This window comes from Saimiri boliviensis, chromosome 2 (genome assembly GCF_048565385.1).
Source record: "Saimiri boliviensis isolate mSaiBol1 chromosome 2, mSaiBol1.pri, whole genome shotgun sequence".
Lineage (NCBI taxonomy): Eukaryota > Metazoa > Chordata > Mammalia > Primates > Cebidae > Saimiri > Saimiri boliviensis.
The window spans coordinates 139,809,817-139,837,436 of record NC_133450.1 but is presented as its reverse complement, the minus strand read 5'-3'; the positions used below and the strand labels follow the sequence as shown (position 1 = coordinate 139,837,436).

The 27,620-nt window shown below is 58.1% G+C and overlaps 1 protein-coding gene across 1 annotated transcript in view; it reads left to right on the top strand.

Annotated features, from left to right (window-relative positions):
* The first annotated feature begins 2,053 nt into the window (after nucleotides 1–2,053).
* The window catches only part of LOC101043289 (noelin), a 32,191-nt gene continuing 6,624 nt past the window's right edge, over nucleotides 2,054–27,620 (top strand). Inside the window, exons 1-5 of the mRNA XM_039461529.2 lie at nucleotides 2,054–2,533; nucleotides 4,475–4,624; nucleotides 9,623–9,778; nucleotides 12,276–12,495; nucleotides 22,541–22,647. Coding sequence (XP_039317463.1) covers nucleotides 2,384–2,533; nucleotides 4,475–4,624; nucleotides 9,623–9,778; nucleotides 12,276–12,495; nucleotides 22,541–22,647 — 783 coding nt within the window. The 5' untranslated portion in view covers nucleotides 2,054–2,383. The remainder of the gene's footprint in view (nucleotides 2,534–4,474; nucleotides 4,625–9,622; nucleotides 9,779–12,275; nucleotides 12,496–22,540; nucleotides 22,648–27,620) is intronic.

The window sequence follows — 27,620 nt, the reverse complement described above, 5'->3', positions numbered from 1 at the left end:
TTTGGGAACACCTGGTATTGGCTGGTGCCATGGATTCTCTGATCCAAATGCCTTCATTCTTCACCAGTCCACAGTTTCCTTGTGGAATGCTCCATGGCCTTCTCAATCAAATCACACCTACTCTAGCCTTCTCTCATAGCCCTTTCAAAACCCTGACAGTAAGCACTCGCACGGAATCACAGATTGTAGAAACTGGACCAGCTAGTTTGGAGCAGGGGCAGGTTAGAGCAGCTCAGGTGCAACCGGGAGCCGCCCAGGGACAGGTCCTTCTTGTACTCTGTGGAATTACACGTGTCTGTGGCTTTTGAGCTGGCCTGAGAGTTCTGTGCATCGGATTGGGTTGGATTTGAAGTTGTTCCCGCAGAACAAGTGGTCCTTGTCCTTCTGCAGTGGGACGCGGCTCGTGGCCCTGAATCTGTGTTCAACGCGCGTGGCCGGAGGAGGGAGGCGCCGCCAGCGCAGCCGGATTCGGGAGCCGGGGCCAGCCGTGTGCGCCGGCTTGCAGTCCCCGCGGACACTGGGAGGTGGCGCCCGTCCCCCACAGTTGGAATCTCCGGGCCTCGCACCCAGCCCGGCTGCCGGGACTCCCGCGTCCATCCCAGAAGCAAATCCGAGGGGTCGTTGACCCCGCGGGCCCAGGCCCGGCTCTCGGGCCGGGATCCTCCGGCTGCAGGTGCGTCTCCACAGCCGAGGGCGGCGCGCTCCGGCTCTCCAACCCCGTCCAGGAAGGAGATGAATTTCCACCCCGGCAGAAAAGAGTGCGGCGAGTGATCGCGGATCTTCCCTTCCCGAGCGGCTGGGGAAGCTTCATGGCAGGCCCGGAGGAGGCGGCTTTCATCTCCGATGAGAAGCTTTCTGCAAATGCAAAAGGCCTATGAACGCGCCGGACTCAGTCAGGCCTGCGCTTCCGGGGGAGGGGGCACCTTTACGCGCGAGTCCCGCCGCCGTCACCTAGAGGGCCAGGGAGACGGGCAGCTGGGCCAGCCGGGCCTGGGCGCCAGGGCTCGAGCGCCACCCCCGAGAGGGGCGCGGGGAGCCAGTGAGGACACCCCCCACCCACCCACAACCCCCACCACGGCCCCCAGTGTCTGTCCTACACACCGTGCCCCACCCACCCACGCCCCCCACCACAGGCCCCAGTCCCCACCCCACCCACCCACTGCCTCTCACCACGGACCCCAGTCCCCGACCCACCTACCCACGCCCCCCACCACGGGCCCCAGTCCCCGCCCCAAGCACCCGCCGCCCCTCACCACGGACCCCAGACCCCGACTCTCCCACCCACGCCCCCCACCACGGACCCCTGACCCCGACCCTCGCACCCACGCCCCACATCACGCTCCTGGGCGTGGCCTTCTGAGCTCGGGAGGCCTAGGTCCTGCCCCGCGTCGCCCACCCGGGCCCCTCCCTGCGAACCGCGGCCTCCGCAGGCCAACCCGGGCAGCGCTGGTGCCGGGAGTGCAGGTCGGGCCCTTACTTCCCACAGGCCTCAGGACCCCGCGGCCGCCCAGGGTTCGCAGGGCGCTTTTCACTCTGCAGCGATGCCCGACGCCGCTGGCACTGTTGACTCTCGCGAGTCCCGCTGCTTTTGGAGCCGGCCCAGGCCTGCTGGGTTTCAGGCGACGACCCAGGCTGGCTGGGCCCCTCGAACCACCGTGGAAAGGGGCCCCGGTAGGCAGGACGGGGCCGTCTCCCCGCGGGCAACCTTTGCCCCAGAGCGCGCCCTCTGCGGGGATGAGAGAGGGGCCCCGGCGCGGGGTAGGGGGAGCCCGGGGCGGGAGGGCGAGGTCTGTGCTCCCGGCTGGGGTCCCAGCGCCGCCACCGCGGGGTGTTTTCTGAGCCGGGGGCGGGGGCGCGTTCGTCTCCTCAAGTCACCCCGATCCCAACTCCTGGGCGGCCCGGAGTCTGCAGACCTCGCTGCCGGCAGCCAGGGGGCGGCGGGGAGCCGCGCGCGCAGGAAAAACCCACCCATTTCCTGGGCGGATTGCGTCGGCCCCGCCCGGTCGAGCCCCGCCTCCCGGCCGCGGCCCCCGCGCGCAGCCCGCGCAGCGCTCAGAGCCGAGCGGCGCTTCCCGGTGGCGGCGGCGAAGCGCGGAGGGACTCGGCCGGGCGCGGCGGGGCGCGGGGCGGGCAGGCGGCGCGGGGCTTGGGGCGCGGCGGGCAGCGGCCGCCCGGCCACCCTCCCTGGCGCCCGGGGAAGGCGCGGCGATGGCCGGGGCGCGCGGGGCGGCGGCGGCGGCGGCGGGCGGGCGGCGGCGGGCCGAGGGGGCGCGGGGACACAGCCGGGCGCCCCTGCCCGCCGCGGTGCCCGCCGCCTGAAGGCCGCCCGGGCGCGGGAGCCGGTGCCAGCTCGGAGCGGGCGCTGGAGGCGGCTCGAGGCGCGATGTCGGTGCCGCTGCTCAAGATCGGGGTCGTGCTGAGCACCATGGCCATGATCACCAACTGGATGTCCCAGACGCTGCCCTCGCTGGTGGGCCTCAACACCACCAAGCTCTCGGCGGCCGGCGGCGGGACGCTGGACCGCAGCACCGGCGTAAGTGCGCCCGCCGGCCGCCTTGGCGCGGCCCCTCCTCCTCCTCCTCCTCCCTCCCCCCTTCCCCCTCCTCGGTCCGGAGCCCGGGGCTGGGCCGGCGCCGCGCGGGACCCGAGTCGCCCTAGGAGGCGGTGGGAAGCAGGGTGAGCAATGGCCGGGGTCACGGGCCGGCGCAGCGGTGGAGACTCTGCTCCCCACGCCCCCAGCCTGGACCACTCCGTCTCCACCCGCGCGCCCCTAGGGTGGCGTATCCTTCGCCTGAGCCCCTCGCCGTGGGGTCCGGGGAGCCTGCTGGGGCGCGGGGGCTTGGAGTCCTGGGTCACGAATTGTGAGCCCCTCATTGAAAGGTTAGGAAACTAAGGCTGGGGACTTGGGGACCTGTCCAAGGTCACACTCAGCAAGTGAGGGGTGGAGCCGCCGCTAGACCCCAGTCTGGGCTCCGTCCAGCCGGGACTCTGAGCCCGCCCTAGTTTGTAAAAGCCGGACTGGCCCGACCGGGCTGGCAGTGGGGCCCCGCCGGTGGGCCCCGGAGCTGCTGCCCGCGCCTGCGTTCCCAAACTCCCAAGACGCCCTTTCCTCCCCAGCCCCATGAAGGCTTCGTTCCTTCCCCTCGGAGGACGGTGCCGAGGGGCTGGGGCGGGGCCCCTGGGAGCCTGCCCTTGGGTGCTGCTCACCCCCCTCGCCTTTGCCTTCGTCTTCTGCACGCACCCCTCCCTCCTGGCCTCTGAAATTGAAATCGGGTCTCCCTCCCGAGCCTAGCGGGAGGGGGAACCGTGGCCAGGGCTGCTCTGACTTAGATGGCTGAGCGAGGCTGAGCTGAAAGCACCCACCCGGAGGGCCGAGCGGGGAAGGGGCCACCGCCGCGAACGCGCACCCCAGACCACTGCCCCTTTAGGCTGAAAGGAGAGGTGAAGGACGTGAGTCTCCCTCCCTCTCCCTTTTCGCTGTCGGAGGGTAGGTGCTCTGCAAAGAGGGCTCTGTGGTGTGGCTCCTTCCTAAGACCCCTCTTGAGAACACCCCTCTGCTCCTTCAGGAATCGAAGGGCGATTCCTCCATGATGACTTTGTTCCAGCCTGCCGGTCCGATCCTGTGGGGTTGGGAATGAATGAGATTAAAGATATGACTACTATAGATTCTCCCCGCCCAACTTCTCCTCCCATCTTCATGCTAAAAATAGCAGAGAGGTGACCTGAAGCCACCGGCGGGGAGTGTGCTTGGAAACAGTGGGGCCAGCAGCAGGGTGGAGCGGGTATGCTCCGGAGTGCCTGCCGGGCACCTGGCAGGGCTGGATTGCAAGGTTACACCAGACACGGGCAGCCTGGTTTCTTGGTGGTCTTTGGGCAAACCTCAGGACTGGGGCTGGGGGTGACATCCACCAAAAGGCTTGTGGGTGGAGCCCACATGGAATGGGAAACCTAGTGTTTTCTTGGGTCAGTCTTTGCCAAGCTGCTGGCAGGGAGGTTGCGGTGGATCGTGGTTCATCACAGCTCTGAGCAAATAGGCTACTGGATCTGGGGCTGTTAACAGTGGGCGCTTCATCTGCAAGTGTTAGGGAATGGCAGGGCGAGGCTTGGGGGTGCCAGCCACCCGTGCTTGACTTATGGGAAGGATATCCTGTTTCTGAAATCCATGCCCGCGGTGAGCCACCCGGCATTTGCTTTCCTGCCTTGCTCCTCGTCCAGCCTGTGGCCTCCAGCTGCCCCCCCTCCCCCCACCACCACCCAGCAGATCAATTTGGCCAGATGACAAATTCCCTAATGAGAGACCTGTGCCTTTTTGTTCCCAGGGGCCCTTTCTCCCCTTTGGGTCAAACATGTTTTGGGGCCATTTCCTTGTGCCTTTTCCCTGGGGCTGGATGTGGACGGTGTCCCCTGGTTGTTGGCTCTGATGCACAACCTCATGGTCTCCCTTTCTCTCCCTCCCCACCCCTTCCCTCTTCAGGTGCTGCCCACCAACCCTGAGGAGAGCTGGCAGGTGTACAGCTCTGCCCAGGACAGCGAGGGCAGGTGTATCTGCACAGTGGTTGCCCCACAGCAGACCATGTGTTCACGGGATGCCCGCACAAAACAGCTGAGGCAGCTATTGGAGAAGGTGAGTCTGCGCGGAGTGTGTTTGTGTGTGTGTGTGTGTGTGTGTGTACATGCTGTGTGCTCACACCAGCACCAAGGCTTGGCTAGCTTGCAGGCTCCATTTCGGCCCTTTCCTGGCTTGTCTCCACTCAAAAGGTTTATGAATGAATGAAAGGGTAGATGGACAGATGGATCGGTGGATGGATGGATGGGTGGATGCCTGGGTGGGAATGGGCGGATGGCCGAATGCGTGGATGGATGGACAAGTGGATTGAGACTTCCAAGGGTGGCCCGGGAAGAGAGTCTAGACCTGCCTCTCTGTCACTGCAGGCTCCGCTGAGGAGTCTCATGGGCGTGGTGAGACAGGACACAAGGCTCGTCTCTGAGTGATGTCATATCTGTGTGCACAGGGCTGGGGCTCTCACCCAGCAGCTGCCTTGGAGAGCACCCGTGGGCCCAGGAATGCATGACCATTTGGATTTTACCAGATTTTCTGCCCTTGAATGGGTGGACCTGGCCAGTGGCTGCCCAGGTGCTTATCACCAGGAACGCCTACCTGGGGCTAAAGCAGGCCATGCTGTCACCTTGAGAACCCACATGGGGACAGCAGGGTGGAGTTTGCGTAACACATTTCAAATCCATTATTTCACGTGATCTTATAAGAACCATGTGAGATTTTTTCACTCAGTCTCGAGAAGGCGAAATTGGGCTCTCCCTAGAGGTAGACTCCCTTGTCCCAAGCCAGACAGCTGTTAGTAGGGAAGTGGGCGCTGAGACCCACGTGGCCAAGCTCATCACCTGCTTCAGTCTCCTCCGCTCCCCACGTTAGTCAGGGTGCCTTCTCCCGACAGGCACAGCCCGCCTGCCTTTTGGCACATTCCGCCCAGGGACCCAGTACTCTGTGGTTAACCTAGGTTCTGGGGGCCCCCGGGAGAGTTACCAAGGGAACAAGGAGAAATGGTGGGCGCTTCTGTTCCACCCATTGATTCCTCAGAAGAAAGGGGCATTTGCATTTGCATGTAGCACCTACGGGGCAGGGAACCTTCCCACCCTGAGGGAGTGGGGTCACACCACACACACACACACACACACACACACACACACACACATACACCCCAGTGACTGCAGGTTGGCCTTGGACTTTCTGGAGTGGGCATCAGCTCAGGAGTATGAGAGGAGGCCTGTGGGGGTAGGGGGCCCTGTGACTCGGGGGTGGCTCTGTTCTAGGGGGACAGATGCTGCTAGTACTGCCCACCTCATTGGAGAAGGTGGGAGCAGCCTGGGGAGAGGACGGCATTGCCCTGACTCAGGTCAGCATTTCTGGTGCTGAAGCACAAACCCTCCAGGAAGCTCTGGGCAAAGCAGGTTCCCTTTCTTGGAGAGGGAGAGGGTGGGCTAGAGATTTCAAGCACCCGCCCAGCTCTGACAGGCGCTGAAGGCTTGGAGTCACTGCCAGCTCCTGTCTGTGCCCCTGGCCCTGTCTGGAATGGATGGCCATGGGACGCTTGTTTCTTGGGCAAGAAGGGTAATCGTGGTGCCCAGGGCAGCTGGCCTAGTTTGTAAAGTACGATCCCCTTGAAGAAATAGAATGAGATTTTTTTTTCTCTTTAGCCACCTGAGCAGATCCTTTTAAAAGAATTAAAGTAAGATCCATGTAGCAGATTCCACAAACATTTATTAGCAACAAACTAGACCAAAGCTTAATTGAGCCTTTAATTATTCAGAACCCGAGAGGAGGGAGGCGGCAGCTGGAGGGGCCTCTCGGCTGTGGGGGGCCGGGCAGAGTCAGGTGGGGAAAATAGAACCCTGAGCCCAGGGACGAGGCATTTGCCGGGAGAGCAGAGAGTTGGGAAATGGATTCCAGAATGCTCCATGAGCCCCTGGGACTGCAGGCTCTGGAACGTTCCTTCCTGCCTGTGCGTGCCACAGCGTTACTGCTTAAAAATTTAAAGCCCCATTTGATACCATAGCGGGCACTCTATTTTCAGAGGGCATGAGCCAGTCGCTGTGAAAGGGAGAGCGGGCCCTCGCTCCTTAATGCACTGTGCATTTTAGCAGGAGGCTCCCTCCCCGGCTCCCCCGCACACCCTGCTCTGTGCTATTTCCTTTCTTTCCTCTTTCTTTTTTCTTCCCTTGCCTTCTCTTCGTGGGCAGAAGCAGGACAGGACGCTCCAGAAACCGCAGCTCATGTGCCCTGTGGGTGGGGCTGGGTCACAGCTGGGCATATTCCAGCCAGGTCGGTGTTTCTGTGCCCTGGCTTCACCTTTAACCCACCTGGGAGGCTGCAAGGTGCTGAGTCCTAGGCCCCACCCCCAGAGTCTCTGATTTCTGTTGCCCTTGAGTCCCTGTGGGGAGCCTGGCCACTAGAGCCTTGGACGCCTCCCCAGGCAGTGCCATGCAGCTAGCGTGGAGCACTGTGGGGACAGGAATGGTGACAGGCCTGAGGCTCGGGCTCCGTTCTCTTTGAAGCAGCCCTGGGCTCTGGGTTTGAGGGTGTAGGCTTTGGAGCCAGTCCAGCTTGAACTGGCAGGTCTGGCTGGGTGACAGTAAGCAAGTCGCTTAACTTCTCTGAGCCTTGGCTTCCCTATGTGTAAAATGGGACTCAAAATAGTATTCAGCTCGCAGGGTTTTGTAAAGATCAAATGAGATGAATAACACCACAGCAGGCTCAGCGCAGTGCTCGGAACACGGGAGAGGGTGGGTCATCATTAGCAGCTCGTTACCCCGAGGCCAGGTGTGTCTTTGCATGTTGCTGGCCCCCCTCCCACTTCTTACTGCGGGCTACAGGCCTGCGTAGGGCGTGGTGTAGACTGTGTCATCCTGTAGCTCCGTGACCCTGACCCTGCCAGTTGGCTTCCCAGTGACGTCCTGCAGGCGAGAAAATGACGGTGCTCAGAAGGAAGGGCGGTGCTGAGAGGAGGCCTCCCCAGGGCGGGGAGGTGGGCCGGTGACTGCAACCCTGGAGGCAGATGGTGATTGCAACCCTGGAGGCAGACCTGGCGCCTGGGCCTGGTCAGCGGCCGGAAAGGAAAATGCAGTCAGGGTTAGAAGAACTATGGGGAGTCACTGTTTTGCTTTAAGGCAGCGGGGTAGCTTGGTATCTTTAAAATTTTTCAGATCTGAAGTCTGATCTTTGCAATCTGTTAAAGGCATTCCTTCTCCAGGGAGCAAAAAGCCCGTGGCGCCGCATGTGGTCTCCTGACCCAGGCCAGCCGAACTCAGCAGCTCCTCCTGGCACTGTGGGCGTTCACTCCTGGGGATTCTGCCAGGAGGGGAATGGGGAGAGGGCTCTGGGCCGGTGCTGTCATTTGTATTGTTCGGCCATGTGGCCTCAGGGGCCACTCCTGTGCGCTAGGATTTACCGGACTTTGTGCAGGGGTTACAGATGTGGGTGAGGCCCAGTGTCACTCCCTCCATGAGTGTCCTGTCCACAGGCTGTGGGGGGGGGGTGAGGGGGGGCAGCTTCGTGGCTCACTCCTGGGCAGACATTGTGCCAACAAGATGATGCTGTTTCCAGATAGTTTTAACTCAGTTCACCAGGGAAGCCTCCCTGGAGGAGGTGGCATTTGGGCTGGGCCTTGAAGGATGAATCAAATGAAACTTTGTATCTTTTCTTGAAAGAGGTGCTGTAGTTATTCAAAGTGACCGAGTAAGACAAGCAAGGGAATCGGGCAGGTGGTGGAAGAAGAATGCTCCCGTTTCCCAGGGAGGAGAAGGGGTGACAGGGAGCTAAGGCGCCACTGTGTGCTTTATGCATTTGATACTGCGGGGTGGGTTTGTGTTGCTTTCTAATAACGGGACGTGAAATCCCTTGCACTTTAGGGTGCTGAGATGGGCAGTAGCCGTTCTCCCCCAACTGAGGAGGCTTGCCTTGCTCTTTTGTACTTTACTTCACTGTATTTGTCCTGGTGGAGGATGTACAGTAAGACACTAAGAAGTAGAAACCACACTGTCCTCTTTTCACACTGACCAGGCAAAGCTAAGCCTTGTCCCCAGATGGTTTTGTTCCTAGAAGGGAGAATATTTTCAAATTCAGCAAAAAAAAAAAAAAAAAAAAAAAATCGGAAGTGAAGATTTGCTGTCATGGAGGTAACTTCTTCCCTAGTAATTGCATGAGATTCTGAGAAAATGACCCAGACGCCACTGCGGCAGCCCTCCGGTTCCTTCCACCTCCCCGCAGCCCCGCATGCATTTGCACAGAAGCAGAAGCCAGTTCCCTGCAAATAAAATGCACTGGCAGGTGGCTGCACTGAAACTGTTTTTCTTTTAAGCTCCCTGGAATCCTGTTGAATATTAAAGTTCCATCTTGAGGCTAGACTCAATTCCGATCTGCCTGTAAAGATGTAAAACAGCGATTCTTCATTTGCTGGGTGATTGATTCCTGACTCTATGCTCAGAATGCACATGTTTGCAGAGCAGTCATCTACCTGTGATACCGTGGGCTGTGATGGATGGTGCAGGAGATGGGGGGAAAAGCTTGATGCAGAGTCAGGGAGAGCGGCTCCCTCGTTCCTTCACTCTGCACTTAAGTAATCAACCTCATCAGCAAGGCACTCAATGAGATTTAGGAGGAAGGGGAATTTATACCTGGGGCGGGGCAGCCAGAGCGCGCTTCCTCTCTGCCAGTATTTATGCTTGCCGAACTGATTCGGTCTTGCAACCTAAAGAGACTAGAAACGGTCTCCACCCACCACTAAAAAAAAGAGAGCTCCAGAGAAATTGCCCAGTCCTGTGCCTGGAGCAACAGCCAGGGAGGAACTTGAGTTTCCTGAACCCCTCATTCGCATCCCTGGTGATAAGAACCCTTTGGCAGAGGAAATGTTTACCCAACCAATTTGCTGTGTTTGGGAGTTCTGGGTCCTCACAGTCCCCGGTGCTGGCGATTACCTCGTAAATAATACATGGCCCACTTCTGTCCCTGTGTGCCAGCTGTGTGGGAAAGGACAGTCAGTTGGAGAGGGCAGAGAAGATTGTCTGGCACCTACTACAGCTTTCGCTGAACCTGCTGCCCTTTTGACAGGTGCAGAACATGTCTCAATCCATAGAGGTCTTGGACAGGCGGACCCAGAGAGACTTGCAGTATGTGGAGAAGATGGAGAACCAGATGAAAGGACTGGAGTCCAAGTTCAAACAGGTGGAGGAGAGTCATAAGCAACACCTGGCCAGGCAGTTCAAGGTATGTGTGTTCCTCCCCCTTCCCTCCCCCCTCCTCCTCTTCCTCTTCCTTCTCCTTCCCTCTTTCCTCTCCTCCTCCTCCTCCCCTCTCTGGTATCTTCCTCTCCCTCCTCTCTCCCCACTCCCCCTCTCCTTCTCTTCTCCTCCCCTTCTCATCCTCCTCTTCTCCCTCCCCCTCTTCCTCCTCCTTCTCCTCTTCCTCCCCTCTCCTCTTCTCCCTTGTCCCCCCTCCTCCCCTCTCCCCCATCTCCTTCTCTTCCTCCCTTTTCTCCTCCTCATTCCCCTCACTCTCTTCTCTCTTCTCCTTCCCCCTCCTCCCCCTTCCCTTCTCCTTCTTCTCTTCCCCCCCTTCTCCCTTCCTTCTCTCCCCTCAGCCTCCTCCTCCCCCCTCCTTTTCTTCCTCCCCTGTCTCCTCCTCATCCCCATCCCCCTCTCCTCCTTCCCCCTCCTTCCTTCCTTTTCCTCCCCTTCTCCCTCTCCTCCTCCTCCCCCTCCTCCTCCCCCTCCTCCTCCCCCTCCTCCTCCCCCTCCTCCTCCCCCTCCTCCTCCCCCTCCTCCTCCCTCTCCTCCTTCTCTTCCTCTGAGGCTGGGTGTGCTTTCCCTTTCCCTACAGAAATGGCCATTTGGGGCAGGGAGAAACACAGCAAAGGCTGCTCTGTGCCTTGAAAGGGCTACTGCCCTTGGCAGTAGGGAGGCCACCACCCAGCCCTGTTCTGCAGAAGCCACCTTGGCAGAGGCAGCACACACTTGCCTCCAGGCCCCCCGTCAGTGTGATTGGGAAGCCGGGGTCTGAGATCCCTCACTGCCCAAGCAAAGTCGAGTATTAGCTGGGCAGGGACACCATAAGCCCACAGCTGCTGCAGGTAAATCACATTAGGCGAGGATTAGCTTAATTGATGAGAAGCATTTTGGAGCGGGAATGTCTCAGGGCAGTTATTCACATCTGACCTGATCTAGCCGAGACAAGGCACACCATAGACGCAGGGCAAAAAGAGAGAGACGCCAACCTCCTTTCCACCCGGCGGGAAGTGTTCTGCATCTCCGGGTGACTCTGGACGTGAACACTGGCGTGTGTGTGACCTAAAATCATATATACAAAGGTGCAGCCAGCTAGAGCTCTGCCCACAGTTGACGCCGTCTCAGTACAGCTCAATGGAAACATGATATGCCACCTTAATTAAGGTATACATGCATTTTAATTAGAATCCCGGCCCAGATGTAAATGGACAGGCAAATTCATGGCCTCGCCGCCCGGAAACTGCCCACGCGCTGTCTCTGTCTTCCCATCCTTTCCGTGCTAACGTTTTCCCTTGATGTGTCCCTGCACGAGGCAAGAACTCATTCTCTTTTAAAAACAATACATTAAATAGATGAAATGGTAAGCTAATGAAGTTATAAATCCATATCCTAAATAACATAGTAGCAGGCCTGATCCCGCTGAGGTGGAAGGAGCCGATGGCGCTCATCAGAGGCAGGTGGACATTTTGTCCTCACGTCTGGCTGGTCATCATGAATTACTCTGGAGAGAGAGAGAGAGAGAGAGAGAGAGAGAGAGAGAGAGAGAGAGAGAGAGAGAGAGATGTTGACCTGTCTGACCAAAATGCGTTTATGCCTCTCAGACAGCACTCCCTTCTCTGCGGCCGACAGACTCCTTCAGAGGGGGGTGTCTTCAGCAGCTGGGGGGTAGCTCGTCCTGGCAAATGTTGTTGACACATGCATCTCTCTGAGTTTCCAATTTTGGGGCGCTGCGGCTCTGGGGGAAGAAAAGCAAGCGCTTGCCTTGACAGTGCTAAACTGCGTTTAAAAAATTCCAACAGAAACTGTGATGAGGGAATCTCAGTAACTCTTAAAGCAGTTCGTTTTGACTGGCTCGAGCGTGACAGTGGGTTTTCTCCAAGTGATCGTGTGCATATGTGTTTCCTAATGGCTGTCTGTCTCAGGCAGGCTAGTGAGCTAGTTCTTCAACGGTATTTCATTTTCTTACTTGCAGGGCTAACTTAAAAGAGTTTTTTCAATGCTGCAGTGACTGAAGAGGCAGTCCACTCCCATGTAACCATGAAAGAGAGCCAGAGAGCTTTTTGCACCTTGCATTTTCAGTATTATTTTCCAACACTTAGCACCATTTCACTAAGGAGCCTTGAATACAACCAGGATCCTCCCTTGCATGCGACTGTAGCTGCATTTCATGAATAGTTTGAACCCTTGTCAATGCATTTTTTGAAAAAGAAAGAAAGAAAAAAAAACTTCGTGTATGTGACTCAAAGCATGTAACCTTAAGATGTTGCATTCTAAACTGACAATAAAGACCTTTCCCAAATATGTTGGTGTTCTGAGGACTGTTTAATATGCTCTTCTAACTCATTTGGACCAGAATAAATAAGCCTGTAAATAAAGCGGGAACATACACACTTTCCCTCACCTAGGGAGAAGCCAGGCCAAGGCAGGGTGTGAGAGTTCTTGCATGCATCGCACTGAACCAGCTTATTTTAACCTTGCAGGCAATAAAAGCGAAAATGGATGAACTTAGGCCTTTGATCCCTGTGTTGGAAGAGTACAAGGCCGATGCCAAATTGGTATTGCAGTTTAAAGAGGAGGTCCAGAATCTGACGTCAGTGCTTAACGAGCTGCAAGAGGAAATTGGCGCCTATGACTACGATGAACTTCAGAGCAGAGTGTCCAATCTTGAAGAAAGGCTCCGTGCATGCATGCAAAAACTAGGTAGGCCCAGTACCCTGCGGGACGTGGCGCTGCACTGCCCACCTTCCGGCACACGCGTAGGCTTAGGGAGTGGTGCTGAAGTGGACAGCGCCAGCCTGGCTTCGCGACCCTTCGGCTGCCTTAGGGCTCCTGGCCAGGGCTACCTTGAGAGACAGCAGAGGAGGAGCGCAGGCCTAGGGCACCGTTCAGAGCCGCGTCTCGCGCAGAGGCCACAGACCCCACTGAGCCACACATCTGGAAAGAAATAGCATACCATCTGGCATACCGTGTGTGTGCGCGAGTACCGTGCGCGGGCGCGCGCGCACGTTTAAGACACCAGTTTAATAGGGATGGAAATACACATCTCATTCCTCCGGACTGAGAACGAGGGCTGGTGGAGCTCCTGAAATATTGAATCATGCATAGTTTGAACAATAAAGGGAACAAAATTTAATTGCATCACAGTAGAGCTGCCATTCACAGCACAGGAGGGAGTCCCCCCCCCCCCCCCAACACACACACAGCCTGGAAGGGGAGGAGCCTCTGAGCGAATGAGCCCCTTCCTTGGTGTGTCTTCTAAGACAGACCCCCGGTGTGGGATAACCTGTTCGGATTCTTATTTCCGATTGATTATCCATTCACCTTATCAACTTTCCAGTTAATTACTAGGAGAAATCTTAACACATGAGCCTCTGAGTCTACTTTTAAATAGCACATTTCAAATCCCAATTTCGCTTTTAGTTTTTCTTAAGAAACATTAGCCGTCCCTCCTTACCAGCTGTTTTTTTGATGCCACAAAGATGGTTGTTTTCCAACTAGCTACTTTTTAGGGTAACTTAGGGTGACTTCTGCCTTATGAAGTTTATCTCAGGCTTTATCTGATGTTCTTAACGTGGTTACCTTTTTATTTCTCCTCTCCCTTCCCCACACCCACAGTCCAAGTGCCGCCTTATAAACCTAAAACATCCCAAAAGAACACTTTTTAAAATCTCTGGTGGTGTTAGTCAGGTGAAAGAGAGAGACTATTCAAGGGGAAAGGTAAGAGCCAAACCCTTTTGTTTCCAGGTTTCCACCCTAGGTGATTTTTAAATGCCGTTCGAGGTGTCCTCAGTGAATGCACCAAGCTTTAAGTTCCCCAGTACCAAAACAGACAGTAAGACGTGCCAGGAATGGTAGAACTGGTCTGTGTTGGTGTGTGCACGCTGGCTGTGTCCCATGGGAGTGGCTAACTGCATTCTTCAGCTCCGTGCTCCAAAGTGCCCAGCCCTGGTGTGACCATGGCTGGGTGACCTCAGACGGTCCCAGATGGCCTCTACCATGGCTTCCCAATTTGACTTTCTAGGAGTGGGTGTGACCGCTTGGCTTTCTAGGTGTTGGTGTGAGGGTTGATGCTGATAGAGCTGTACTAACGGTCATGGGGCGATGTGACTGTTTCCATTGGGTACTGTCCTCGGGCTGCTACCTGTGATGACATTGAGTGACCTCACGATTGCCGCCCTCTCCAGGCCCTCCAGATCCTCCCACTGAGGGGTCTCCCACGGCCTCCTTAGGGCCCAGTGGCAGGGTCTTCTCGGCCTCCGAAGGGCCCAGGGGCAGGGTATCCCTCGGCCTCCAAAGGGCCCAGGGGCAGGGTCTCCCGCGGCCTCTGAAGGGCCCAGTGGCAGTGTCTTCTCAGCCTCCGAAGGGCCCAGTGGCAGGGTCTTCTCGGCCTCCGAAGGGCCCAGTGGCAGGGTCTTCTCGGCCTCTGAAGGGCCCAGGGGCAGGGTCTCCCGCAGCCTCCAAAGGGCCCAGTGGCAGGGTCTCCCTCGGCCTCCGAAGGGCCCAGGGGCAGGGTCTTCTCGGCCTCCGAAGGGCCCAGTGGCAGGGTCTTGCTGTTGTTACTTAATTTTGCATGAGCAGCATCTTTCCTCCCTGGTATAGACAGGGTACATCATGGAGAAATGCAGAGAAAACCTCCACATTTTCCAATCGAGGAATCGAGGGAGCGAAGTGGGGATTTGGAGTGAAAAGTTGCAAATGGTGAGAAGCGAAGGCCTTTCCGGGAGACGCCGCCCCTCCCGGGCGAGCCGGCCTGCCCATCTGTGCCTGGCCTATTTTTAGTAGCTGGGTGAGTCTACCTTGCGGCTTACAATCTTGGGTCCTGTACAGGAGATCACATGGCTGCCCTTGGGTTGCTAACACCTTGATTTGGGAGGAAAGAGAGATGGTTAACAGGACTCCAGGGGCCCTCTTTTTCCCACCCTTGGAGCGCAGCTGCCTTCTTTCACCTCTGCGTTGAATTCTTTCTTTGGAAGGTCTACCACACATAGGCAGAGCTGCTGAATCAGAGCATCTGCAGGTGGGGCCCTGGTGTCTGCCTGTAGCTGGCACCCGGCTAATCTTGACGCCACAGCCAACTGAGCTCCCCATTAGAGGAGGCAGCTTCGTAAGGTAGGAAGCGCCACTTGATAGCTGTGCCACTCCCCCAAGGCATTTGCCCTCTCGAGTTTCAGCTGCCTCCTCATCTGTAAAATGGTGCAGGGAGTCCCTGGACGCTGGGGTAATTCATGGAATGATAATTCGTGGAAGTCATTCAGATCCTGAGCTCAGCACTGGGCCCGGCAGAGGAGGTGCTGGTAGGCAGGTAGCTGGATGGATAGAGAGGTGATGGTAGCTGGCTGATAACTGGATAGGTAGTTAGATAGATAAATGATTGATCGATTGATTGATAGATGATTGATAGACACACAGAAAGATTTGGTGGCTGCTGATCTTCCTCCTCCCTCTTCCCAGGCTTCCGTTCAAGCTCAGTAACTTAAGCACCAAATTATTATCCTGCAGCTGCTTAATTTAGCTTCATTTTAGCCTTGCAAATAGGCACCCATCTCAGGACGGTCATGGCAGCCTGTTTCCTTGCTGGGAGGTAGAGACCAGCCTTCTGCACGGTGGAGCCAGCACACACTGCCAGCCGTCCCGGGTAGGCAGGGCTTCTGCGAAAATGGCATCCAGTAGTGGGCACGTCCCAGGTGGGCATGGCTTCTGTGAGACATGGCATCCAGTAATGGGCACTTCCCAGGTGGGCATGGCTTCTGTGAGACATGGCATCCAGTAGTGGGCATGTCCCAGGAGGGCATGGCTTCTGTGAGACATAGCATCCAGTAGTGGGCACGTCCCAGGTGGGCATGGCTTCTGTGAGACATGGCATCTAGTAGTGGGCACATCCCAGGTGGGCATGTGAGACATGGCATCCAGTAGTGGGCACATCCCAGGTGGGCATGGCTTCTGCAAGACATGGCATCCAGTTGTGGGCACGTCCCAGGTGGGCATGGCTTCTGTGAGACATGGCATCCAGTAGTGGGCACATCCCAGGAGGGCAGGGCTTCTGCAAGACATGGCATACAGTTGCGGGCATGTCCCAGGTGGGCATGGCTTCTGTGAGACATGGCATCCAGTAATGGGCACATCCCAGGTGGGCATGGCTTCTGTGAGACATGGCATCCAGTAGTGGGCACGTCCCAGGTGGGCATGGCTTCTGTGAGACATGGCATCTAGTAGTGGGCACATCCCAGGTGGGCATGTGAGACATGGCATCCAGTAGTGGGCACATCCCAGGTGGGCATGGCTTCTGCAAGACATGGCATCCAGTTGTGGGCACGTCCCAGGTGGGCATGGCTTCTGTGAGACATGGCATCCAGTAGTGGGCACATCCCAGGAGGGCAGGGCTTCTGCAAGACATGGCATACAGTTGCGGGCACGTCCCAGGTGGGCATGGCTTCTGTGAGACATGGCATCCAGTAGTGGGCACATCCCAGGTGGGCATGGCTTCTGCAAGACATGGCATACAGTTGCGGGCACGTCTCAGGTGGGGATGGCTTCTGTGAGACATGGCATCCAGTAGTGGGCACGTCCCAGGAGGGCAGGGCTTCTGCAAGACATGGCATATAGTTGTGGGCACATCCTAGGTGAGCAGGGCTTCTGCAAGACATGGCATACAGTTGTGGGCACATCCTAGGTGAGCAGGGCTTCTTCAAGACATGGCATCCAGTAGTGGGCACATCCCAGGAGGGCAGAGCTTCTGAGAGACATGGTATCCAGTAGTGGGCACGTCCCAGGTGGGCAGGGCTTCTGCGAGACATGGCATCCAGTAGTGGCTATGTCCCAGGAGGACAGAGCTTCTGAGAGACATGGCATCCAGTAGTGGGCACGTCCCACATGGGCAGGGCTTCTGTGAGACATGGCATCCAGTAGTGGACACGTCCCAGGTGGGCAGGGCTTCTGAGAGACATGGCATCCAGTAGTGGGCACGTCCCACATGGGCAGGGCTTCTGCGAGACATGGCATCCAGTAGTGGGCACATCCCAGGTGGGCATGGCTTCTGCAAGACATGGCATACAGTTGTGGGCACGTCCCAGGTGGGCATGGCTTCTGCAAGACATGGCATACAGTTGTGGGCACATCCCAGGAGGGCATGGCTTCTGCGAGACATGGCATCCAGTAGCAGGCATGTCCCAGGAGGGCAGAGCTTCTGAGAGACATGGCATCCAGTAGTGGGCACATCCTAGGTGGGCAGGGCTTCTGAGAGACATGGCATCCAGCAGTTGGCAGTTTCCCCCCGTCCCGGACCCCGTGGTTTCTTGGTGTGCCTGCTGCACCTGGCAGTGTGAGGCCTGACTGCAGGTTCCATGGTCTAGTGAACAGGGTCCAGGCTCCCTTCCTGGGGAGAGCCTGGGCTCCCGAAGTCTTTCTGATCGGTTCTCTCCTCGCTGCTCCCTTCTCCTAGTCACTGTTGCTGTGACAATTCCTGACCCCAGAACTTATTCAGAAACACAGAAAACAAGGACTGGGGCTCCGTTGGCTTTCTGTTTCCAGTTCTTTTAATGCATTATATTAATGCATTTCCTTCTTTTAATGCATTATATGATTTTCCCAATGGCCCAGCTGGAAACTTGAATCTGAACCTCTCCACTCAGGCATCCTCTGGAAGGGAGGCAGTTTTTCACTTCCCCTGGAGCAAGACTTGTTGCCAGGTAAGGGGAGAGGCAGAGCTGCCCCATGCCCCTGGCCTCACCCTCTGGGTGTGCGGCTCCCTGTCCGGGGGAGCCTGCACAGTCGGATGCCCCAGCAGCAAAGCTGAGCAAAACCAGAAGCGCGAGGGTCCATGCAGGGTGCCGCTCCACCCACGGACCTCTCGGGCCGTGTCCCGTGCCTGCTGGCCTCAGGCCTCTGTGGTCCTCTCTATAAATAAGGGGGCAGCTGATTTTAAGGGCTCCTCCCAGATATACCATCCTGGAAGTCTGCTGCTAAACCCTTCTTTTTTTTTCTTTTTTTTTCCTCTCAAAGGGTGAGAAGGAAGCCCTCAGCCACCCATAAGCACAGACAGCCCGGGCTTCAGAGTCAATCGGGGTCTCTTTGTTCCATTGAACACAGCTTATCAAAGCCCACCAGCTCCGGCTTCAGACTCCCCTGCCAGCGGCCGGGGACTGGGCCTGCCTGGGCATCTAGGCTGATGCAAGTCCAGCTGCAGGCACCTGTCCCAGCTCAGCTCATGGTCAGGACATAGCGCTTGGCTCTGGCATCATACCCTATGCTCTGTCCCGGAGGGAGATGAATCTGAAGGCTCCCACTAGTTCCCTGACCCTGAGATGCAGAAAAGGGTCACCCAGGCAGAGAGAGCAGCTGCCTCCCCCTGCCCTGGGCCCAGAATGGAGCCAGACAGCCACTGTCGCCAGCACACATGGTGCGTTCAAGGATGGAGAGTTAAGCCCTTGCCAGTGGATTCTGAAGGAAACCCCGCTAGAATGACAGGGGAGGAAATGAGCTGAAGTCTAAAGTGCGGTCAAAAGCCCCGACTGAGTGGGGTCCGGGCGACCAGGGCCCCTCCCAGGAGGTTCTCCAGATGACAGGCCGTGAGAGTCTCCTGGAGGCCCACCCTTCCCTGCCATGAGAGGAGGAGGGTCTGCCGTGGCCCTTTTCTCAGTGGCTGCCCCACCCCAGGCCCTGGGTCTGCTCTCAAAGCCTGGCGGGGATGCTGCAGGGTCCGAAGCTTCCTTCACCTGCATCTTGGACATCGGTTTATCCAAGTTCCCAGGTTTGCAGACGTGGTTAGGACATGGTGCTTAGTTTCCAGCTTGTCTTCCTGGATTGCAGGCAAGAAAAGCTGGGACCAAGGAGGATAGGCTGAGAAGACGGGAGGCAGGCCAGGGACCCGGTCGGCCTGCTTCGGGCACTCAGCCTCCCGGCCAGGGTCTCAGGATTGCCTGAGACCCCTCTGTCTCCGAACTGAGGTCCTCGATGGGCTTCTCCCTGGGCCTGTTCTGAGATCGTTTGGGCTGCTGCTCAGAAGTGGCCTCCTTCTGGGAATAGCAAGAGGGAGATGGTCTCATCTGCAGGGGCACCGGCTTGTCCAGGCTCCCAGCCTTGCACAGCGCCCTACCTTCTGAGCCCATCTGGGGCCCTCAGGATCCAGTCCCTCCAGCTGCGCATGCTGGCCCTCCCTGCCCAGGCCTTCCTGGGAGATGGAGCCTGTTCCAGGCCATTTTCTGAGCCTCCAGTGGCGCAGGAAGCTCGGCCAGCCCTCTCCCACCTCTCCCCTCCTCTCCTCTCTCCTCTCTTTGTGGGTGCATCCTGAGTGCTCGTGACTAGAGAGGGGCTCTTTCCTGGACTGGATGTGCCAAGATTCCGCTGAGGCTCTGCCGTGGGCTTTTTTAGATCCTGTCAGTTCCTGAGGTCTTGGCAGAAGCGGTCTGGATAGAGAACCAAAAATAACTCCCTGACTCAAGGAGGGCAGGTGGCCTCCAGCCCCAGGGGCCCTGGGAGCTGTGCCTGCAACCAGCAGTTGGAAGAGCTGGGTGCAGCTCCAGCCCCACCCCTCCCCGCCCTCACTAAGCCAGGATTTTAAGGCTCATTTCAAGGGGTCACTTTTGCCTTTAAAAGAGGGAGCTGGAGAGGGTGATACTCTGCCCTGAGCCAGTGGGAGAGGGAGGAGGGAGCCCCTGGCCCACACAGGTGAGCCTGGGGCAGAGCCGTCCTCGGGAGAGCAGACCTTCGAGGTCCAAAGTGGGCGGGATGAAGCGGGACGGATGAAGACCATCCGACCTGGACTCACCTTTTCTGCACGTCCTCATTCTGAAGCTCCATGATGCCTCCTGACCTGTGTGGGGGCTAACTCTGTGGCAGGTGCTGCCCCGGAAGCTCTCTGGTGGTCCCTGCCCTGATTCTCATAGCGGCCTTCCAAGGGGGCACAGTGGTTATTACCCCAACTGTAGAGAAGGAGAGGGAGAACAGAGCATCCCCCAGGGAAGAGTCCCCCTCCCCCCACCCCAACTGTTCCTGCCAGTGAGGTACAGAGTGAAGCCTCAGACTTAGGAGGCTGTTCTGAGCAATGAGCGATTCATTCATTCATTCATTCATTCATTCATTCATTCTGTACAAATGCCCAAGCTGAGTTTTGGGGGAAACAGGGTGAGTATAGGAAACTTCTTCCCTTGGGCAGTAAGACCCAGACATTCCGTGGCAGCCCGGGGAGATGTATGGTGGGAGGGCGGCTGTGGCTCCATGCAGGCCACACAGGCCAGGCGGGGCGGAGTGAAGGAGGGGCATGCCTTTAAGGCAGAGGTGTCAGTTTGGGGCAAACCAGTGAAGATGGGTGGGGAGGCGGGGCCGGGGCTGGCATGCAGGTGGAGGGACAGCTGGAGCAAAGCTGCGTGGGCCAGCAGGGCGGGGCTAGGGCAAGATGGCAGAGCGGAGCCCGGCGCTGACCTGCGGTCTCTGGCCTCTGCCGGCTGCCTGCGAGGTGGAGGGCAGACAGCTGGTCTCCCGCTAGGTCATCCGGCCAGGAGTAGCCTGCCATGGGTATGGGACTGGGCATTCGAGTGGGTCAGCATCACGGAAAACCCCGTGTGTTGACTGAGGAGGGTGAAATGGCCAGAGCCCGAGTGACAGCCCAGCGTGGGGCCACTGCCCCTCTAGGCTTCTCCTTCAGGACAACTAACAGAACCACGGTGTGGGGAGCCCTCACAGGGCATTCCCAGGGCCACAACGCTGTCTTAGGGGACAGCAGGCAGGGCTGGAGAGGGGCTGTGAAGGGCTTTTCCCAGTGCCCAGTGCCGAGGGAGCTACTGTCTCCCCCAAAGCCCAGGGACCCACGGCAGCCAGAGGGTGAGGGGTGAGCTCCTGCCTCCCGCCTCCTGCTCCTCCAGGCACGGGAGCCTTAGTGAAGCCTCCCTGAGCCCCCCACCCCCACCCCTGAGTTGCACAGGGGTGAAAAGCTGGGCCAGGTCTCCTGGCAGGGGAGCCTCCCGTGAGACTTCCCAGAGCCCCCATCTTATTTCTTGTCCCTATAGACTCCGGTCAGCCATGGCCATCTCCTCTCCATCCCTTTCCTCTGCCTCTTCTCCTCCCACAGATGGGGAGCATGGTCCTGGCCCAGAGCCCGTGTAGACCGTGGCTGAGCAGACCCTGGCAGCCTCTCACCCAGCCCCGCTGCCGGGAAGCCTCCCACCATGAGGCTTTAGGACATGGGAAAGCTCATAGTTCCTCCTGAAAGTGGGGACAGGGGAATCAGCATGGAGAAGTGGGGGAGGCAGAGGGCTGTGATATTTCTTTTCCCCGGCTGCCAGAGCCTTGGAGCAGTGCAGCCTGACTCGATGGGAATTTGGGGGCAAACCCAGTCTTATTCTGCAGGCAGTGGGCTCTTCGTCCCCCAGAAAGCCCCTGTTGCCCGAATGCACACTCTCCTGCAAACCCACAAAATCAGAGATACCTCCACAGCACGTGGGGCTGGGAGGGCTCATCACTCTGGTCTTGTGTGATGCCACTAGCAGGCACACTCGCCACTTCAGGTTGGGAGAGAGAGGGAGGCACCCTGAGACCTTCGCCAAGCATGGGAGGGGCCTGGCCTCGTCCCCCTGGGGGTCTTCCTGGAGGCTGCCTCCTCGCCCTGCTTGCCAACGGGATTATCCTGGCTGAGCCGAGGTCCAGCCACTCACCTGCAGTCTTCCCCACGCACACGGGTGGCCTCTGAATTCTGCAGACCACCGTGTACATGTGCCCGTGCGACCCCACCGAGGGTGCCACGCAGACCTAGGAGGTCACTGGCAGTCTTGGCCGGGAAGGGTAGGGTGCAGGGGGCTTGTGGCGGAGGGGCCCTTCCTCTGCCCTCCACAGGGAAGCCACCTACTTTCCATCCGAGGTCTCTGTTCGAATCAGGAGCATTTGGCCCTTCAGAGGGCGGCTGAGGGGCGTGCATTCTGGAAGAGCTGCGTGGCCCTGCAGTCGCGCCGGGTTCCGGGTAGGAGGAGGAGTTCCCAAGCAGTGGGTGTGGAAGCCACCCAGAGCCCTCGGGGTTGTAGGGGGCTCCAGCCTCAGCCCAAATGACCAGGTGGCCCGGGTGTGTCCCTCCTCACCTCCACAGCCCTCTGGGAGTTGGGAGGGCTGTTGAGGTCACATCCAGGGTCCCATCCACCCTGGTACTCGGAATCCCAGCACTCCAGCCTGGGCTCCTCCCACAGACAGAAGCACCTGGTCCTCGCCTGCAGGAAGGTGGCGATGGCCTTGGTCCTGGTCAGTTCCAGGGCGGCTGGTGGCGTTGCTGCTCCGTCATGGGTCAGGGCCTGCCTGAGTGGAGTGTCTCACGCTAGGTCTAACCGCCCCAAGCAGGCTGGGCTGTGCCAGGGTATGACCTCTGATGCCCTTGGGGGTGGAGCCGCTGCTGGTTCCATTTCTAAGAGGAGAAAACTGAGTCTTGGCAAAGCTGATCCCCTCTCCTAGAGGTGCTGCTCCGGCACCCCCATCCCCAGGTCATGGGTCCAGCAGGCCCTTTGAGGAGGGGTGAAGCCCGGGAGGGCCACCGCCAGCCCATGGCTCTTCCCTGCCATCCTGGCCACAGCTGCTCTGTTTTGGGGAGGAGGTGGCTTCTCCAAGACTAGGGGTATAGTCTGTGAAGACAAGGGCGTGAGCAGCTTTCCACAGCACCCCAGACTCAGAGGGCAAGAGGAGGAAGGTGCGCTCTGGGCGGTCGAGGTCCGGGTGGCCACCGAGGGCCGGGACCCCCTGCCCTCCCCCTCCTGAGCTGTGTGCTCTTTTCCAGCTTGCGGGAAGTTGACGGGCATCAGTGACCCCGTGACAGTCAAGACCTCCGGCTCAAGGTTCGGATCCTGGATGACAGACCCTCTCGCCCCCGAAGGCGATAACCGGGTGAGTGTCTCCTTACCTCACAGGGGAGTCATTTGGGCCAAGAGTGTGCTCAGACACCTGGTGGGCCCCGGGCATCGGTACCAGCCACACCCACCTTCCAGGGTCTGTGGACTGGGCAGCTTGGTGCCTGGGGGCGTTTGTTCCCTGAAGACTTTTGGGAGGGACCCAGGCCTCTGTGCAGATCCAGAGCGGTAGATCATGGGCTGGGGAGTGACCTGAGGATGACGGTGTCCCATGACACGGTCGCAGATTCCTTCAAGGCCCCCTCCCTGGCCCCAGTGGGTGGGGCCGGTGCCCCGAGTCCGTTTCCGTTTCTCTGGAGCTGAAACCCAGCCATGACTGTTCTGGTCCCTGCATCTGCTTCAGGAAATGAATCCATTAGGCCTTTCTTGTTTTAATGACATCTCATTTGTATTTCATTTGCCATTCCTTTCATGGCTGATGGAGACTCATGTTCCTTTTGATTTAGGAAAGAGGCCATGTTCTTTTTTCCCAGGCTTTTCCCCCCGGGGGAAACCTCAGAAGAGAAACAGGCACCATATTTGCCTTTATCTGGGGGGTTGGTTTTACTGTTCGAGCCCCTTTGAAAAATGGGGAGGTGAGGGTGGCTGCCCGACCCCACGGTGCAGCCCTCCTCGGCCCCAGGACTCCACCCCGGCGGTGGACGCTGGCAGCATGGGTGAACCGCCTGCCTCCAAATCGAGCACCCTCCAAAGGCTCTCGCTGGGGGAGGGAAGCTGTCTGAGCTTTGCTGTCCCTTGGTGATTTGCTAACCCACCTCTGGCTGCCAGAATGGGCAGCCCCGCAGTCAGGGGCGTGGCTCACCCAGCCTTCTTTTCTTCAGAGGTTCGCAGGTCACTTAGAAAATAAACACTTAAAAACAAACAACCCAGCTCTGCCCTGGGCTGACTGAGAAAGGGCCTTTGAAATGTGAGTTCCTCTAGGCTTTGTCTGGAGCGGGTCTGATGGAAGGGATGCACCCGGCTCTCTCCCCGTGAATTTCTGATCTCTTTCCTCCTCACCTCCTTCACCATTTCCACCATTTCAACACAATCTCAAATTTAGAGCATGGGGGTCACTGCCTCTGGCACACTCCCTCCTTTCAGGAAGGCAGGTGGGGCGGGGCAAGGCCTGGCAGGCTTGCCGGAGCCTGGTGCCTTGTCTCCATCCCCTGGCCTACCCACTTTCACCACCCCTGAGCGGCCCCCATCCCCACCTGAAGGGGCTGGCCTGATGGCAGAGCTGGGACGCTACTGGGCTGGGGTGCTTGTAGGGGAGAAGGTTTGTCTGTCCTGTTTTCTGAATCGTGACAGCTGATGCTCGGCAGTTTTCTAACATTGTAATTGTCTGTGAAGGCTCTGACCACTCTTTTAGTCCATACCCCACCTGGAAAACCCCACTTATGTTCAGAGTTAGGAACCTGCTCTTGTTACAGATGTTGGTGATAATGATCCGAATGCAGATGTGAAAACTAGGTGATGCTGGCAGGCACTTAGCAGGGCTCACACCTGTAATCCCAGCACTTAGAAAGCAGGGCCGGGCGCCATAGCTCACACCTGTAATCCCAGCTTTGGGAGGCCGAAGTGAGTGGAACACCTGAGGTCAGGAGTTCGAGACCAGCCTGGCCAACATGATGAAACCCTGTCTCTACTAAAAACACCAAAGTTAGCCGGGCATGGTGGTAGATGCCTGTAATCCCAGCTACTCAGGAGGCTGAGGCATGAGAATCACTTGAAGCTGGGAGGCGGAGGTTGCAGTGAGCCGAGATCGCACCACTGCACTCCAGCCTGAGTGACAGAACGAGACTCCATTTCAAAAAACAAAAAAAAAATGAAAGCAGGTCCCATGCCCAGACGCTGTCCGAAGTACTTTCCCTTTGGGCATTAACTCCCTTAATAGAAGGACGGGGCCTCAGTGCAGCTACCTGCATGCCCTTCCTGGCTTGTCCTCCCTGGAACCCTCCAGCGGCATGGTCATCAGCATCTCTGTGTCAATGACAAGACAGTTTTCTCACCCCCGGGAGAAGGGTCTCGGGAGCCTGGAGTCCCTGTCTGCAGCACACACCCTCCAGGCTGAGTCCCCTTCTACCACCCTCCCCCTTCGAGTGCCCTTCCCACCTGCCTGCAGTCTGGGCTACCCCACTGTGCAGAGCAGGAAAACCACCCCACAAACCCACGCTGTCCACGCTGAGATCTGTGAGCAGGAAGCAGTCACCTGGCTGCTGCAGAGGGCCCCGCAGGACTGGAGTGCTCTGTCTGTGTCTGACGCTGCAGGTGTATGCCTCTTGGCCTCTGTCATAGAGAGCCTAGTCACGTTTTCATTTTCTAGGTACCAAGGATGCGGGGCTCCTGGAAGCCCTGGCTGTTTGCTCTGCACAGCGCAGCGAGGGTGTGGGTTTGCAGAGCTGTCATGGTGCTGATGGATGCTTTCGATAATTAGACGTCTATTTTCTGCTTCATGACTAGATCGCCCTCCAGGAAAAGAGGCTCTGGTGGCGGGCACAGTGTGGGGAGAAGCAGCCCCGGGAGGAGGGAGCCTGGCAGGGGAGTGGGGGCGATGGGTGCTGGGGCCGGCAGAGGAGCCTCTGGGGGCCTGGGCAGGGCACCCTCAGCCATGACCATTCCCAGCCACACGCTCTGCACAGCCTCCAGCTCCCAGTGTGCTAAGTGATGTGTCCCCAGGTCCCGCCATTGATCCAGGCCAGCCATGGTTGGTTTGTTTTGATCTTTCCCCATCACCATTCAGTTTTGATCACACACACAGGAGACCAATAACTCGCTTCAAAAAAAAAAAAAAGAAAACGAAATTGACGTCGGCTTCAGCACAGGCTGCCACGGAGGGCGTTGTAAGACGGGTGTGGCCAAGGGCAGAGGGGAGCAGTGTGGTGGGACCCCCTCGTAGAGAGCCCAGCTCAGGGGGACCTGCAGAATCTCACAGCAGGGAGTCCTGAGCCAGCCTGCAGGGTCTTGCTAAGCTGTCAGAACAAGGTTAGCTTGGGACACCTTTGCATCAGGCCTTTCTCGATTCATTTATTAAGCACCGACTGTGTGCCTGGCCTGTGCTGAGCACTGAGAACTCCCCACCTCCCACCCCCCTGCTTCTCAGCAGGGAGCTCCCCATGCGCCTCCCACGGCACCGGACACCACAGCACTCTTCGCCCCTCCTTTCCTTCCTGCCTGGCCTGTCCCATCACCTCAGTGTTGGAGGAGGGAAGGGCTGGGTGGAGGTTGGCCAGCTCTCCACCTGATGCATGAATGCCCTGCCAGGCTGTGTCCCCGCCCGCTGGGAGGCCACGTGAGTTCTGGGACCCCTTTCCCATCTCAGAGGCTCCTGGCCTCCTCTGACCATCGCTGCCTTCCACAGCCTGACATCTGCCCTCTTTCTTTCTGGCCTGCTTTCTGTAAAGTCTCAGGTCAGCTCACATCAGACACCAGACACCAGAAAGGGGGCCAGCACTACTCCCACCACCCCAGGAAGTTCATGTTGGAAAGAAAGGTAGATGTAATTAGGAAAATCCTGTCATTTTACAAACAGCATCAAACTTAGCTGAGTGTGTCAGAGTCCTTTCCCATCATCTCAACAGTGTCAAGGCCACTGAGATATTTTACATGGACCCGGCGAAATCTTTTTTCCAGAAAGTGGAAATATCCAAAATGCATAAAACCCTATGGGTTCGGGCAGTGGTCAGCCCGCTAATTGTGGTGCAGTAAACACGAACATCCCTTCGAATCCTTTCTCAGTGCTGGGAGGGACGTTGCCGGGGTCAGGATTCAACATCTGCCCCCCTTCAGCCTTCACTCCCCCGGTGGAGCCCCGGCACGAACTGCCAGCATGCCCCCCGCTCCACCCACCCAGCTGCGGCTCCCACCCCTCTCCCTCCGCCCATTCAGCTACTGCTCCCTTCAGGGCGTCTTGTCCAGCAGCCAGGCTCCTTGATGTTAGCAATTCTGTCAGGAGGACATGTGACAGCTGCTCCCCAAGCCAAGGAAAAGTGCCAGCGTGGGCCCCAGTCCCTCCGCCAAGGCCCTTTAAATAGCATCCGCTTCCCACCCCCCGGGGGCTGCAGCAGAGGCGTTTGGGAAGGCGGTGCCAGGTCCATGCCCGTCACCCAGCTCTGCCCTGAACCGAGAGGCCCTCCTCACTGGGGAAGCCGACGCAAGTCATCGGGACAGTCAGGAGCATCCTCAGTAAACAGCGCTGCATGTGACTGGAATGCGGTCCAGAGTTGGAGACAGTCAGGTTCTCTTACATGGGAAGCAGTGCTGGGCCTTGGTCCCTGATGGCACGGTATTTACAAACGCATTGTGTGTTTGTGTGGGAAGGAAGAACCCACCTGTTGCTTCATTTTATCTTTTCTGGCAAAGGCGTCTCATGGGTAGGGGAGGGGATTTGGGCAGGAACTTGAGGCCTTTCAGCCTGTGTCTTCGAATTAGAGTGAGGCTGTGCTTGGGGCAGGGTGGCCTCACTCACCGTCAGGCTGCAGGCTCTCGGGGACTGCAGCGCGTGGCCCATTGAACTAGAGAAAGGTGACTGTGTGCAGAGACCTTGTGACCCCCAGGAAGCCTGGCTCCTGCCCTGGCTCCCAGCTCCTCCGAGACCTTGGGGCCGCCCTAGTCCCCCGCTTCTCCTAGACCTTGGGGCTGGGCCAGTCTGACCTTTCCTGCCTGTGCTGGGGGCGAGGGTGTTGCCGAGCCATTGGGGATGTCAGATGTCACCAGCGAGCTCCCGTGTGCGGTCCCCGTGGGCGCGTGGTTCAGAGCTGGGCGCAGAGGCTCCGAGTCACTGCGCGCTGGAGTCTGCGTCTCTCTGCTGCCCCTCCCGGCTCTGTGACCTCTGGGACATTCTTAACCTTCTATTCCTCGGGGTCACGATCAGGAAGGGCACGGCTGCACAGGGGCTCTCGGTACACTCAGTGGTGGCACCACCAGTGGCTCTAAGACACCCAGTTTCAGCCCGTGGCACACAGCAGCCTG